This window comes from Aulonocara stuartgranti (assembly GCF_965226115.1).
Source record: "Aulonocara stuartgranti genome assembly, chromosome: 3".
NCBI classification, from domain to species: Eukaryota; Metazoa; Chordata; class Actinopteri; order Cichliformes; family Cichlidae; genus Aulonocara; species Aulonocara stuartgranti.
This window is the reverse complement of record NC_138941.1, coordinates 65,307,877-65,323,896: the sequence shown is the minus strand read 5'-3', so window position 1 is coordinate 65,323,896 and position 16,020 is coordinate 65,307,877. Positions and strand designations below refer to the sequence as shown.

The 16,020-nt window shown below is 39.2% G+C and overlaps 3 protein-coding genes across 5 annotated transcripts; 2 read left to right on the top strand and 1 right to left on the bottom strand.

The window, feature by feature from the left end:
- Nucleotides 1-560: 560 nt before the first annotated feature.
- On the bottom strand, nucleotides 561-14,105 carry LOC309695725 (ICOS ligand-like). Of its 2 annotated transcripts, XM_082516579.1 has the most exons (4): nucleotides 13,990-14,105; nucleotides 4,208-4,366; nucleotides 3,094-3,429; nucleotides 2,132-2,855 (listed from the first exon to the last, which is right to left on the bottom strand). In XM_082516579.1, exons 2-4 carry the CDS (start codon nucleotides 4,269-4,271, stop codon nucleotides 2,701-2,703), a joined length of 555 nt encoding a protein of 184 aa, XP_082372705.1. In that variant the 5' UTR covers nucleotides 4,272-4,366; nucleotides 13,990-14,105; the 3' UTR covers nucleotides 2,132-2,700. The 2 variants fall into 2 exon arrangements, 1 of the variants encoding a protein (XP_082372705.1); XR_014273215.1 differs by lacking the exons at nucleotides 2,132-2,855; nucleotides 13,990-14,105 and adding an exon at nucleotides 561-794 and having other exon boundaries at nucleotides 3,086-3,429; nucleotides 4,208-4,688.
- Nucleotides 5,705-9,846, top strand: LOC309698785 (protein translocase subunit SecA-like; the record flags this gene model as incomplete). Its single annotated transcript, XM_082521464.1, has 2 exons — nucleotides 5,705-5,801; nucleotides 6,263-9,846. Exon 2 carries the CDS (start codon nucleotides 6,286-6,288, stop codon nucleotides 9,844-9,846), a length of 3,561 nt encoding a protein of 1,186 aa, XP_082377590.1. The 5' UTR covers nucleotides 5,705-5,801; nucleotides 6,263-6,285.
- On the top strand, nucleotides 10,968-13,504 carry LOC309694366 (putative nuclease HARBI1). 2 transcript variants are annotated; one of them, XM_082514409.1, is made up of 4 exons: nucleotides 10,968-11,573; nucleotides 11,650-11,762; nucleotides 11,848-11,959; nucleotides 12,040-13,504. In XM_082514409.1, the coding sequence occupies exons 1-4, from the start codon at nucleotides 11,141-11,143 to the stop codon at nucleotides 12,420-12,422; spliced, it is 1,041 nt and encodes a 346-aa protein (XP_082370535.1). In that variant the 5' UTR covers nucleotides 10,968-11,140; the 3' UTR covers nucleotides 12,423-13,504. The 2 variants fall into 2 exon arrangements, 1 of the variants encoding a protein (XP_082370535.1); XR_014272855.1 differs by having other exon boundaries at nucleotides 11,659-11,762; nucleotides 11,848-13,504.
- Nucleotides 14,106-16,020: the final 1,915 nt, after the last annotated feature.

Genomic DNA, 16,020 nt, shown 5'->3' with positions numbered 1-16,020 from the left:
AAAGAATGACAAACTTCACAGTTTAGGCGTCTGTACTTTATTGTATAAAGTGTCATATTCACTGCTACTAAAGCAACAACAATAATAATAATGAAATAATAACAACAGTAGTAGTGATGATGATTACAGCTGCAATACAATTTGCTTCACAGAAAGTGTTAATAACTTATCTTATACAGGAAGTGCCCGAGAGCTCAAGTTGAAAAGAATAAAGTCCAAGAAAAGGAATGAAGTTTTCATCTTTTTTTTTCTCGTTTTAGTTTAATTAAAATCACATTGAGCTGTATGTGGGCTCACATGGATACAGATCTTCCTGTATTTGTTTTTTCTAGACATTAATTTCATTTTCTATGTTGTGTGTTTGTGATACAGTTTCCCCTTTTTGTGGCTAAGTAGAATCAGTAGAATAAATCCAAAGAAAATGACACTTTTTGAGGTGGAATAACTGTATATTGTGATTTAATGTTCATTTTCTGAGATTGTACAAATGGCAGTGAAAGTAATATAGCACAGTTATTCTCTGTGACATTTTTAATTTTAAAACACAAAAGCTGTTTTTGAGTGTTGGTGACTGTTGTTTGCTTCCGGGTCATTTCTGTCTCTGTGTTCATCAGCAGGAGATTCAGAGTTCAGAAATCTCTCAGACATTTCAGTCTGTGGTTCAGTGGGAGGATGATCTGAGTCCTGACAACATTTTTTATATGTTATGTAGATAAAAAAAACAAAACAACAACAGCAGTAAAAACAACCACAGCAACAATTGAAAGACCAATGATGAGTCCAACAGATCCACTCTTCTCTCCTCCAGCCTCCAGCTTTCTTTTGGCGCCTTCCCAGCTTTGACAAAAGTCCAGCTGGGATAACCACATTTACTCAGGGCCTTCTTGATGTGATGTTCTTCTGCCTCTGGCCGCTGTGTCAGTGGGGATGGTGTTCACTCTGTGTTGTAGGTTCCTAATGACACCCGGTTTATGCTCCAGTGATGAGAGTCAAACCTTAAATACTGATACTGAAATACTGAGGAGGGGGCCTAGAGGTACATAAGTCACCATCTTACAATGCTGCGATTGCAGCTATTCCACCATTCTCTGTGAATGGTACTCATGGCCATTGATCACTGGTTCTTGATTACTGGTCATAACAATTTGCATATTAATGATATGCAAATTGTTACTTCAGTGCTGCTAGTTTCAGCTAGTTTATTTTCCTGTATAAATCGTTGGTTGTTACAATAGAAAATGTCAGTTAAATATATCATATAGGAGACACACACACAGTGACATTTGAGAAGTGAAATGAAGTTTAAACAATTATTGCACACTTTCTGTACATCCAATAAACTTCATTTCACTTCAGGAAAATAATGACTATTAACAAGGTTGCCCAAACTTTTGCATCCCACTGTATATACACACACATATAAATGGTAAATGGCCTGGACTTGTATAGCGCTTTACTTAGTCCCTAAGGACCCCAAAGCACTTCACACTACATTCATTCACATATTCACACACTGGTGATGGCAAGCTACATTGCAGCCTCAGCTGCCCTGGGGCACAATGACAGAGACGAGGCTGCCGGACACAGAGACTCTCCGAGCCGGGGCTCGAACCCGTATATGTATATATGTACATATATATACTCATCTCAATCTGTTTCTCACATTTTATTTTTATTCAAGTGTCTGTTTTATCGTATGTTTGCACAAAGAGCCATAGCAATTTCCTAATGTTGTAAATCTGCTCAACATTTGGCAATAAACCCTCTTCCTGATTTCTGACTCAGCTGAGACTGAAGTTGGATGAGTGATGAAACGTTTCTCCCACTGAAAATGTCCAGATGAACAGAATCACCCTTGACTGAGCATCAGGATTACTGTGTCTATGTTGTGTTCTGGTGAACACAACATAGACACAGTATTTAGAACTATGAAATGTGAGGTCATATTGTGAGCTGCTAACCTCCAGGTTAGCCTGCACTGTATAGGTAGTTGATAAAAAAAAGTCAGTTTTATCAATGTAACAGGGAGGAAGAATACAGAATAATATAATTGGACCAATTGTCCAACAATTACAATATAATATCCACTACCTCTGAGAGGCAGGTCTGTAATTATGAGAAGCAGAAACAGTTTACACATGGTTATATTTATTTTGGATCCATTCAAGGTGACAATATCGGCATCAACAGTTTCAGGAAGTCAGAGCTTCTGATTAAAAAACAAAGTACAGCCACAGGAAATGTTGGAATAAAAAAAAAACACATTAAGTACTAACACATGTGGATCTTTGTTGGGAGAATATATAAAAGAAAGTAACAGCTGGACAGTAACAGACTGAAGTGTCTCCTTCATGGAAGGTAAAGTTCAATAAAGCTGAATTGTTCCAGGTCAAAGGGAGGAAATGTTGGACCTGCAGCTACATAGAAATGTTTTTTTCTTTGGTTTCATTTTAATGAAATTACATTTAAAACAAGTCAAACACCAGCAACATGTGATCAAAGGATCCTGAGTAATATCAGACAAATACTGTTTATATTCCAAACAACTTTCTCCTCTTTTCTGATGAAAAATGCAAATTAAATGCAAAATCTGGACGTGTCTGACAGGTACCTGCTAAATGTATTACTGATTTCTGTCTTTCCACATTTTCAGTGACACGGCTGAAAGCAAAGCACAAGAATCACAGTTAAGCTGACATTTCAAACAGGCTTAAATTCAACAGGAGGCTGGTGTGAATCCTGACTCTGCTGTTGTTTATGTTTTCTGTAGATCAAAAACCCAAAAGCAGCAGCAACAGGAAGAACAGCAGAAAGAATCAGACCGACGATCAGTCCAACAGATCCTCCTGTGTGACCTGCAGGTGAGAAACAGGTGTGAGGTGTCAGCTGTCAGGTAGGTGATGAGTGAAGAACAGAACAGAATCCATTTCCTCTTCAAACTGCTGTCAGACATTATCTACTGCACTCTGATCACATCACTCAGACCAGCTGCTTTCTACAAAGTCTCATCAACAACATCTTTAGAAACAAACATCAACAACCAGGAAGCAGCTTCACCTCTGATCACACACACACTCAACTCTACTCACTCACCTGGAGGAACAAGACTCAGTGTGATATTGCAGACAGATATCCATGAGCGTGTTTTTTCCATGAACACACGACACTCGTATGTTCCAGTGTCATTAATCGTCACATTCTTCAGAATCAAAGACACGTCTCCATCCTTCATCTGTCTGTCCTGCAGATCCACCCGGTTCTTAAAAGGTGGATGCTGGCTGTCTTGAAGAGTCCGGTCATCTCGGTACAAAAAGACATATTCGTCTCCCAGGTCAGCTCTGCTCCACTCTATCACTATGATGCTGCTGTTTGGAGCTTGACATGATAAAGTGGTGCTCTGTCCAGTGTCAGCTGTGATGGTTTTCTGGCCTGACAGAAGAAACAACACAGAGCAGCGAGTTCACAAACGTCAGAGACAAAAGGCAATGAAAATATCCTTAATTGAAATCCCCACCGCCCCTCCCATTTAACGTCACTTTGCATATGCGCAGTAGAAGAACAAACTCAACTGTGAGTGCTGACGTGTCAGTAGTGTTAGATGTTAAATAATCACAATTACAGTATTCACCAAAATAATTATGATTATAACTTGCTGTAATTGAGCGGCTTCTCTGCTCAGTTTACTTCTGTTCAACTATTCGTTTTTACCAAGATTATCTTTGAAACTTAACCAAGAAATTATCGGTAATACTGTTTTTAACAAAGTGCCAAAATTGGGCGCTGAATGCTTTCCAACACCGACCCCCTCCAGCTAAGAAATGAACAAAAAAGTTCAGTGTTTAAAAGAAGAAAACGTTGATTTCCTGTACAGTTCAACATGAAACCGGTTAGATCAAGATCGTCTTTAGAGAAACAAAGATTCTGGCAGCACATTTATGTCAAAAAACAGGGAGAAAAGAAGTTAAAAAAGAATCTTGTTTCCAGAAACAAGAATCACAACAATCTATACTTGTGACAATTTCCCACACTTTCACCAAACTGTGTCGCAGCCTTATAAATCCTAACCACCAAAAACATGTTTGCTACATTATGAAAGTTTGGTAAACTAAAAGTCTTCTTTAATCTGATTTTAGTTTTTTACTTGCATTTTTTGTTGATTTCGAGCTGTTTATAAGCATTTGTCAGAGTGGAAAAATTCAGAGCTCACCTTCAGCAGCAGCAGCTCCGACACAGACGCACAGCAGAATGAACAGTGATGCACTTCCAGGCATGTTCGCTCCTCCTCCTCTCCAGCCTTTGGTTCGCCATCTTTACCTCACAAATGTCTCAGAGAAGCGACTTTTCCTCTTGTGCTTTCAGCTTCTACCTGTAGGAGTCACCGCAGAGGATCATCTGCCTGCACTTTACCCGACATCGTCTCCTGTCGCACCAACACTCAGCATCTCCTTCACTACATCCAGAAATCTACTCTGTGGTCTCCCTCTTCAGCATACTTTGTTTAATATAATATAATGTAAATGATATTTTTTTTGTTGTTTTCTTGTTTGATTGATTTTGTGTAACATAAATACATAAGAAATATATATAAAAATTTTACTTTGTTACGTGTTTTAATTTTCTGGTTAACTGACCAAAGTTACTAGGTAAACATTGTTTAAGTGGGTATTAACAGCTCTGTATGGGGGTCACAGTACAGGAATGTGGATGGATGTTTTCCCGACTGTTTTATATTTATTTTTATGACCAAAACTAGAACTACAGTGTGACAGTGGAACACCAAAGCTGACCTAAAATCTGGTATGTAACACAGAAATCTGAGGTGTGCAACATGCTGTACTGTTCTCAGTATTTTTCCACTGGTGATGCACAGGGGAGTGACTCTGCAGCCAGTTTGAACCAGCTCACTGTGCACACACACTGTGTTGTTGGTTCACACTGCTTTGTACATTAGGCTGCTCTGAATGCAAATGTGGTTAACAAGTCTGTTCCCAGTGGTGTCTCATGTTTCACAGTCAGTTTGCCTGAAGTTTCTGTCAGAGCTGGCTGATTTCTCTAAATGCTAGATCTTTAAGGGCCTCCTTTATTGCCTCCTTTATCAGAGGATACAGTTGAGGATACTTTGGGAAAGAAAAGGAGATTTGCCATCCCGCAGTTTACAATGAGTCACTATCAGTCAGGCCTGCTGTTTTCTACAGTCTGGTAAACTTAAAGGTGAACTCTGAATGTTACTCGGTGAAAAAGATGAGATAAATTAAAACGATCAAACTGAAGGTTGGAGTCTAACCTAGTTTAACTCAGGGGAATTTCATTTTTTCTCTCTCTAATGAAACTCATGCAAACAGTTTGATGACATAGCTTTAAATAAAAAAGGGCTTTGGTGCCCTCTGGAGGTCAGTGTCTGATTTAACAGGGCAGTCATTACTTTATATATTTGCATATGCTGAACATGCTAACTTACAGTTAACGCGTATGGATGATGGCAGAAATTCAGTCATCTAGTCTGTAGAAATGCCGAGTATATATATATTTAACAAAAGAATTAATTTACTTTTGAAATTATTTTTGATTCCTGTTGATCTGCTCTTTAGTACCATATTAAAACAACTTCTTCAAAGTAAGAAACCCAAAGTACAGTAAAAGGCATAGAAGGAAATCCCCTTGTAGCGGTGCCTGTCCAGGGTTAGTGAAAGAGAAACTGAAACAAAGGAATAAAAACACAGGGTGAAATCCAGAGCCAGCAGATCTCCTGAGGTGCTTCAGTAAGAGATAAATCGTCTGCGATCTTTCTCGTCACTTAACAGGTTGGTGTCAAACTAAAACTTAATTGCATGAAATATGAAACACTTACAACAATTGTCATGGATATGTTAGATTGTGGATGTTAGTCTAATAATACTGAGTAGTGTAGTGTGCACTGCACACTGCATACAGTGTGCTTGAAAATTTGTATAAATTGTGCCTTACTTCAAAGAAAGAATATAAAAATATTTTTACTCTATTTTAACCAGAATATTGAAATTCATTTAAAGTAAGAAAAGTAAGATACAGTAAAGGCATGACAGGAAATCCCCTTGTAGTGGTGCCTGTAGAAGGTTGGTAAAAGCGAAACTGAAACAAAGCAATTTTCAAATATCGTTAGATGGTGTTTGTCAGTGTAACAATACAGTGGAGAGAAAAAATGCAGCTTGCTTGGAAATCTTTATAAATTGTGTCTTACTCAAAGAACCAATCTCTAAATAATGTTTAAATCTGCTTTGAACAGATTTTTCTTATCTGATTAAGAAAATGGATGATGATGAAGAAATTCTCCTCAAGAAGCTGAAAGGACTGGTTACAAATATCAAATGGAGCCCAAAGGAGGTCGCTGACTTGTTTGATGCCCTTTTGAAGAGATTTGAGTCATCAGTAAATGACAAATCACATCTCCTCATGTGGATGGTAAAAATGTTGCACTCCATAGAGATTCACTTTATTACTTCAGACTGGAAAAATGAAGATGGAAAAACACTTCTGGAACTAGTCAAAGAAAAAACTGTAACAGATGAAACCTTGAAGGAATATTTAGCCAATGACAGAGAGAAGACTCTGGACAAAATCATTGATGAAATCCGCCAAGAAAAGTTGAACCAGGTTGATGAAAAGCTTTTAAATGATATCAAAGATATTGTATCAACAGTTCATGAAGGGCGTGATATTCCTGAGGACGGCTCACAGAAGAGTGAACTGAAAACCATCTTAAAGGATCTCTGTTTGGCAGTGGAAAAAACAAAAATTAAAGATACCAAAAAGCCATTTCGGCCACGACTGACACAGATGGTGAGCTGGTGTCTGATGGCTCTTTCAGAAACAGGGCGATTGATTCAGGTTGGCACAGGAGAGGGGAAGTCCTGCATCGTGGCCATGTTTGCAGCTTTTCGAGCTTTGAGAGGAGAAAAAGTCGACATCATGTCAAGTTCATCAGTTCTTGCAGAGAGAGATTGTAAAGAATGGGAAGGATTTTATAAAGAGTTGAATATCACTTCAAATTATAACTGCAAAAGAACAGGAAATGAACTAAAAAAGTGCTATGAGTGTCAAGTTGTTTACGGCACTGCAGAAGACTTTGCTGGTGACTGGCTTCGGCACCACTTTCAGAGGTTGGACATATTAGGGCAGAGGAAATTCCAGTGTGCAGTAGTGGATGAAGTGGATTCCCTGATGCTAGACAAGGGTTATCATGTAGTCTATTTAAGCAGTAACATGCCAGCTTTACAGCATCTCAACCCACTCTTGGCATGTATATGGGCCACTGTTAATCAGTACAAGAAAACTGGCACAGATACAACAGTAGGGCCAAAATATCCTTTTTATCAAGTGCTGGAAAACATGATGGACAAAGATGGTGATGAGTCCATCATTTGTCAGATAGCAGAGGACACAGGTATACTGTCAAAAGGATCAGTCAAGGACCTGAGAAAGAACCCGAGCCTCTTAAATGAAATGACTAAGAGTGCGACTGCTGACCAGCTGGCTGAGTTCTTTAAAATGATGGAAAGGAAATTTCCATCTTCCCAGTTTGCTCTCCACCTCATAAACAGCAATGGTGAAATAGACAAACTCAACAAAGAGCTGCAGAGTGAAAATGTGGAAAGCAGAAGAGTGTCTCTGCTTTTACTTGATGGTGGCTTCTGTCAGTACATGTACTCTGATCACGACAGTGTGGTGAGAGCTGTAGAAGAGGAAGTAAAGAGATCAATTCATTTTACACCATGTGAACTGAACCAAGCTAAAAGCAGCTGCTACATCCCAGGTTTCTTTTCAGAGCTGGTCAAATCTAAACTAAAGGTCTGGATTGAAAATGCATTTGAAGCTCAACTCATGACAGAGGACCATGAATATGTGATGGAGAAACATGGAATCGTGCCTGTGGACTACAGCTGCACAGGGGTTGTTGAAAACAACATGAAGTGGACTAATGGACTTCAACAGTTTATTGAAATGAAACACGAGTCAAAGATTAGTGACATGACAGCCATCACAAACTACATGTCTAATGTGGGATTGCTTCAAAAGTATAAAAACCAGTTTGGAAGTCAGATCTACGGGATGTCTGGAACTCTTGGTCAAGAAAAGGAGACTGAGACTTTGCAAAAGATTTATGACGGTATCAAAACCTGTCAGATACCTTCATTCAAACGTAGAAAGCTGTTTGAGGTTGAAGGTGTTGTTGTAGAAGATGAAAAAGAATGGATTAAAAAAATCTGTGATGTTGTCATTGCACAAACCAGCCCTACATCATACAGGGATCCTAGAGCTGTACTCATCATCTGTGAAACCATCAAACGAGCAAAGATGATCCATAGCAGTCTAGGAAATAGAGTCCAGAACAAAAAACTTTATGTAAACAACAACATGGACAACAGTCTGGTCATTTCTAAGGAGCTTGAAGCAGGAAGAGTCATCATAGCAACAAACCTCGCTGGCCGTGGAACAGACCTTCAGGTTTCTGACACAGTAAAGGAAGCTGGAGGTTTGTTTGTTGTGCAGACCTTCTTGCCCAAGAATGCTCGTGTAGAGGCGCAGGCATTCGGCCGCACTGCTAGACAAGGATCTCCAGGATCTGCTCAGCTCATTATCTGTTTGAGTCATCTGGCAGAGCCACTTCAATTATTATTTCTTTTAACAAGGAAACTTCACTCTTTATATAGAAATCTAACAGATGTAACTCCGCTTAAACAACATCTGTTTGCAATGCAGTTAAGGTCATATCAGCAAAGGAACAGTAATAAAGCATCTGCAGAAATGTCTTCAACACTGAAGGATACTTTGACTAAAAAGTCACAGACGGAAATAAACATAGTTAAAGAGTTCAGAGAGAGCTCAGTGGCTGATGAACTATCAAGCTACTTGGAGTCTCAGATTCCATTCATGAAGAAGAAGGAAGAGCTCTTCAATGATTATCTGGATGTACTAGATGTCGTGTACAAAACTAGCAACAACAAGCCAGAAGCTTCAGATTTATCTGCTCTGAATGAGTTTTGGGGTGTGTGGCTACTCACAAGCTTCAGTGCAAAAGATTCTACTGAAGATTTGAAAAGTAGACTGAAAACAGATCTGGATACTGTGAGGCAGAAACTCAGACAGAGAGAATCACCATCATCAAACCTCTACCACTACATTAGCTTTGGTAATGACCTGCGTGAAAACAGGAAGTTTACAGAGAGCATCAACATGTACACTAAAGCCATTCAGAAGGATCATTGTTGGGGAGCTATTGCATATTACAACCGTGCTTTTACATCTTTGAAGCAGCAAGACAGGAGTCAGAGTCCAGACTGTATCAATCGAGCTCTAGAAGATTTGCAAAATGCACTCAAGTCTGTTCAGCTTCACTGTGATCAACTTGAAGTCACTCACAGGTTTTCAAAACAGCACATTAACAAAGACAACAGAGATTCACTCACAAGACTTGACGAACAATTCATGGCCAGATACAGAGTGTTGGTGTCATTTAAGGAACACATTACAGAAGCCATAAAGAAAGTGGTAAAGGCCAGAGATGTGGGTGGGAAAATAAAAGTGGAAAAGACCACAGTCTATGCACTGGTTTCATTGGTGCACTCTGTGCCATTGAAGATCTTTTCAATGGAATCACTGCGTGCACTCCTCTCTAGAGACCCTCTGAAGTGCCTCCAACTCATCAGCAACCCCTCCTTTGATATTCCAAATGAGCTTAAGTCTCTTAAATCTCTGGGCCTGACTCACATCTATACCTTAGACACACTGTTTACAGTGGTAGGCTTTATCTCAAAGATTGGTAGATCCATAATGTCATTCCTTAAACTTGTTCGGTTCCATGGCAGGTAATCAGCTTGAGCAAATAAACAAATAAATACATATCAGGAAACATGTTAGCAGAGATTTTACAGCAGGGGAACGGTGCTTCCTTACAGTGTAGATTTTCTTCATTTATTTTATGACTACATGTAAAAGAAATCATTCATATATGTATGAAGAGTGTGGATTTGCAAAATATCTCAGAATATACATATATATACCTTTTATATATCTAAAGATATGTGATATAAATATATACTGTATGCAGTGAGCAAAACCAGTCATTTTTTGATTTGCTTCACTTGAACTACTTTAGTCAGAATTCCCAGTATTTTGTTAAAATTATTTGAACAATAGTTTATAAAGCTCATGATGAGTTGTCATCTAATGCAAAATAGGAATTGATGTTTAGTGTTTGATCGTTATTTTGTTATTGATGTATTTAGATAAATAATTAAATATAACTGTATTCTTTGCTATGTTTCTTGACACTCAATGCTGCTTTTAGTTTGAGATATTCTGCTAATTATATTTGTTAACTTCATATGCATATACTTTAAGTTCAAAGAGATCATTGTCAAAGTAGTATTTTCTCATAAGATCCAGCCCTAACTGTATGCTTTATATACTATATGCTTTGTAAGCTAGACCAGACAATATTACATACAGAGAAAAACCCCAAAATCATATGACCCCCTATTAGCAAGTTAAGTTAGTTATTCCTTATTTAACACAACAGCACAGTAATACAACCACAGGCTTACAGGTTTGGCATACAAGAACTCGTAGGGATGGGAGGGTGTGTATGGTCTGTAAACAAAACATGTACAAAGGGCTGAGTATAATCAACATTCAAGTCATGAATTATGCTTCATTAACTGTCTTCCAGTATAACCAGAAATACAAATGAAAATTCCTATATGATCATCTTTGCATGGAAGTTTCCTACACTATTCAACAAACCAAACAGTGGCTTTTATTAATTTTAAATACACCCAATAATGACAAATCACAGAACACAAATATCACTTTAGCTTACAGCTTACAAGTGTGTAGCATAACAGCTAGCCTTAGCAGCACGCACCACATAGTGAGCTGGGCCCTGTTTCAGGAAGCCGGTTTAGTGGAAAAACTGAGTAAGTATACCCTGAGTTAACGAAAACTCTGGGTTTTCGGTTTCACAAAGCGAGTTTAGATTAATTCTGAGTGAGTCACTATGACGACACACTCCGTGAAGCTAACCTGCCCCCTAGCAGGTTTACTACAACTAACCCTGACTGTCTCCGCCCCTTTGTCGGAAACCTGACAGTAGGAAGTGTCAGACATGGCGTGCCACTTCCTTGAAGAGCCAGTAGATCGTGAAGCCCAAATTCTCCGCAGAGCTCTCCGCCGGGAGAGAGTGATCAGAGCGCGTTTGGACATTTTATCATTTCCTGATGATTTTCTGTGCGAACGTTACCGTTTCTCAGCACAATCTATAATTTATTTGGATAACATCCTCAGGCCATATATTACGCATGTGACACATCGCGGACATGCTCTCAGTTCATTGCATATTATTTGTATTGCACTTCGGTTTCTTGCAAACGGGAGCTTTCTGTATAATATTGGTGACGCTGAGCACGTTTCCAAGGCTACCGTCTGTCGGGCAGTCAGGAATGTTACAGTTGCACTGAAACGTCTCCTGCACTCGTTTGTGGTGTTCCCCGGTCACAGACCCACAAGATTTATCAAAGAGGGATGCCACAAAATTGCAGGTATCAGGATGACCAAAACTTAATGTATGATGTGGTGATACTTGGACTACTACTTAAATTGCACATTTATTTTCAGGGTTCCCAGGCGTGATTGGCTGTATAGATGGTACTCACATTCCAATCATTGCTCCTTCAGTAAATGAAGGAGACTATGTGAACAGGAAGTCTTTCCACAGCATTAATGTACAGGTACATAGTTCCCTGTAGCATGTCAAACTAACAAATTATTTCATTATAGTAATGGATGCTAATTTGTGTTCTCTGCACTGTGAAGATCATATGTGATGCTGCCAACATTATCACAAATGTGGAAGCCAAGTGGCCAGGCTCTGTCCATGACTCACAAATATTCTGTGAATGTACACTGAGCACAAAATTTGGACATGGTGAGTTGAAAATACTTTAAAATATATAAAGACCAATTGCTTCAGGGACATTTGAACTGAAGTGTATCCTTCTGTCTTAGGAGAGTTCACTGGCTACTTGCTTGGTAATAGGGGGTATCCATGTTTACCCTATTTGCTTACCCCTTACCCTGACCCTGAACCGGGCCCACAGCAGCGATATAATCTGGCTAATTGCAGGACAAGAGCCAGAATTGAAATGACTATCGGAATGCTTAAGGCCCGGTTCCAGTGCCTGCAAAGACTCAGGGTCACCCCAGAAAGGGCATGTGACATTATTGTGGCATGTGTGATTCTTCACAACATTGCCACAATTAGAGGAGAACACTGTCCTTCTGAACCAAACATCAGCAGTGATCCAAACCATGAACATCCTGACCCTCCCACGGACATACAAGATGGAAGCGCAGTCAGAGACACCATATGTCACAATCATTTCCTTTGACCCATCACCTCAACATGTTGAAAGAAGAATAAACAGATTTTCTGTTCAACTGGCTTTATTGGTCGCCTGTATTTCCTGTACACAAAGTATTAAAAGATGTAAACCTCATAAAGTGTCTCTGTTGCTTCCTCCTCTGTAACAGCTGTCAATGTTTCTTCATTATTTTCCTGTAGTAAAGAAATAGACAACATTGCTGTTCTACTGTAAACTCATATAATCTGTGGAGTATTACTCACAACTGCATGTTGGTCTGGCTCAACAGGAGGCTGCACCAGATGCAGTACACCATCACCATCAACTGATAGAATATGAGGTTTATACAGGTCACTTATAACTTACAAGGGACCAAATGGCAATTAACAAACATACCAAGCACCTTACACTTCATTGTCATTATGCTCTCAAAGACAACCAAGACTGAGGCAAGGCAAAATCAGTAGGAAAATAACTTCACTACAAAATAATTCATTATGGTAAAGAGTTTATCAAATGAATGTGTCGCACTGCAAAGGTGACTGTGAAGAAAGGATGTATGCACATCATGTATTATTTTGAATTTACCCCTTATGTAGGCACTTGTGTCTTGCGGGGTTATTGCCTCAGAGGATGTCCCCGCAGAGATGCCTTCGGCCACAGGGCGCCCACTGTTTTGGCTGAGGGCCAACTGCTCAGCCTCTGTGAGTGGTGGTGGTGGAGGACCCCCACCTGTTTTTCGGGCCTCTGCTTTTTTTCTGTTGGCTATAACGGGTCACATTTGAGCATACAGAGTAAGCAAATATGTACTTGTAATGTGCTCAGATAATTTCAATAAGTGCTTACAGAGGGGAAATTAATGTAGCCTCTAACTGCAATTGATTTACATGGGACAAACAGACCAAGCACTATGGCTCATAATACAATTACACCTTACCTGTTTGGACTGTATTTTTATATTTCATTTTTACTTGCTGCCAGGCACGTTTGGGGCCTGTTGGGTTGCACCTGCGCTCACATCACATCACAAAATAAAATGTATAAAATAACAAATAAAATAACATATGATAAAATAACGTGTTAAATGGGTGGAAATCCCTAGATCAATGTTTATATTAACACTCATGCATTGACTCTGTCGGCTATGTTTTGCCATGCATGCTTTTGCAGCTGTGGCTGTGTTACTTTTTTCCGCGGAATTTGCATGTTATCGGCATATGCTGCCATCAGAATTTCGGCCTCAAGCGCTGTGAAATACATTGACCGCGCCTTCTTTCCCTCCGTCTCCATGGTGACTCGCTTAATCTGTGCTCCGCTTATCAGGGCTTTATGTATCCTCGTCCGCGCGCTTCACTTGGGGTTAAAGCAACTCCGCGTTGACTGAACTAATTGTTATCAGCCTTTCTGAAACGGAATATTCCGAGTTGGACAGTTCGGGGTTACTCAACCGTGAGTGTCGTTTTTCACTCTGAGTTTTCCAAACTGGCTTCCTGAAACAGGGCCCAGATTAATGAACATTGCAATTCTACACAAGCCGATTCCCTATATGAAATAAAAGGCACAGGGCTGTCCTCTCCTATCAATGTCTACTCACAGTTCTTTAGTGACACACACAACTCCCACCACGCATAGAAGTCCACTGTTGAGTGAGTTTGCAAGGTGCCTCTTACTAAATGTTAGCAAGAGGCACATGGTCTGTGCTCTGGACCATGTGCCCGATATCGCAATTGCGTTTTCTCACCACAAGGGGGCTCTCACACACAGTCAACATCTTTTCCAACACAGACAGACCCACACCCCAGCCCACTGTCACAGTCCTTTCACAGAGGAAAAGAATTACCACATTGCTCTTTACAGCGGTGAAGGCATTTTTTGGCACAGAGATAGTAAGGGTAGGAATACCAATTTAATAAATTTATTTCAATGATTAATAATAACGCATGCATACACCATTACAACATCAAACGGTGCCACTTTATTATGCAACACATGCAAACTACCACATCACATAGGTCAAAGTGTAGGAGCACACGCCCAAAAACTTACCCCAAAATACGGGTAATATTTCTAACAAGAAATAAGCTGTGAGCATTTAGGATGAATAGGGGCCAAAGTTTTAGCTGTGCACTCACAGGTTTGAGACATCCAGTCATTGAACCATTCCATTGTTTGGCATCATCAGCTGCCACAAAACCCACACCACACAGACACAGCCAGAGGGGGGAGGGGGAGTTGAGTTTTCCAGACTTCAATTGAACTAAATTTGTATAAAAATTTGGTTTATAGAGGAAAAAACATTTTTTGTACTTGTAAATTTCCAGATTTTTCTTTCTTCTTGAGGTGAACCTATTCTACTTCCTGTTCAAGTGTTTGTATCATTTAGGCTTTTCACATGTTCCTTTCTGTGTCGATGACAAAGTGTTGATGATCCAGATGTTTAGAAGAATTTTAACTTGTCAGTTTTAGACTCTGACACTAAAGGTCCAGTTTTTGTAGTGCTCAGCAGCTCAGAGAAATAATGCAACTGAAAGCAAAATCTCTGAGAAGTCTCTGAATGGATCTTCATCAGGAGATGAGGAGTATGATTTCTCTTCAAATGTCAGTTTGTTAAAATGGTGAAAAATTGATTTGTTAGCGTAATAACAAATCAATTTAGTAATAAAAAAGCCATCCGTGGTAAGGCTCAGGGTGAGTGTGATGTCTTATTTTTTAGTATCATTATTAAATCTACAGAGGTCAGAATCACTAGTTCATCTGTTTACTGCTTAATAGGAGATTTTACACACATACAGCAGTGGTGAAGGCAAGGCAGACCTGAACTTCACAGTCTGACCCAGCTAATGACCAGCAGAAGACGATCCATGATTGTATAGAAATCAATGAAGGTGTAGGGAGCTGAGCACTGTCCTGGTGATACAGTGATGAGTTGTTGATCACAGGACATGCAAGAAAGACAAAGTGCAAACCACTTCAGCCCTGCGGTGTATTAATTTGTTTTGTGTATTTATTTATGTCTTCATATGGTTGCATCTGTGACCTCAGCGAACATTTTCATTGTAACTTTATGGGGTAGCTTGTGATCATAAGCAAATGTAAAAATAATAATAATCAGATTTTTTTAAAAAGGAAATCTGAAGTATGGATAAAGATCTAAATATTTTAAAAATATTTATGTTTCCATACTTTATATGAAACTGTCACAAAGTGTTTGTTATGACCTCAGTATATGAGTTAATGTGAGACCAAACATGATGCTCATGGTCACACTGGGTCCAGTTAAAACAACACAGTCACTTTATTACAACAGGTGATCAGTGTTGGACACAGCAGAGTGTTCTATGCTCTAATTCAAGGATTCAAGGATTCAAGCTTTATGGTTCGCATCACATCTTAACATGAGGTGGAACAAAATTATGTACATTATGTCCCACAGCAAAAAGAAACAGAATAATGAGGATTTTTTTTTATTTATTTATTTTCATGAATAAATAGTTGTGTGTGTTTTTTTTTTAAACAAAACAGATATACAAGTAATAAAATTATACGACAAGTGGAGTGCAACAACCTGAGTACCAGTATGGAGTATGGGTATAAATATAGGTGTAAAGAAATACTTTATCAATGC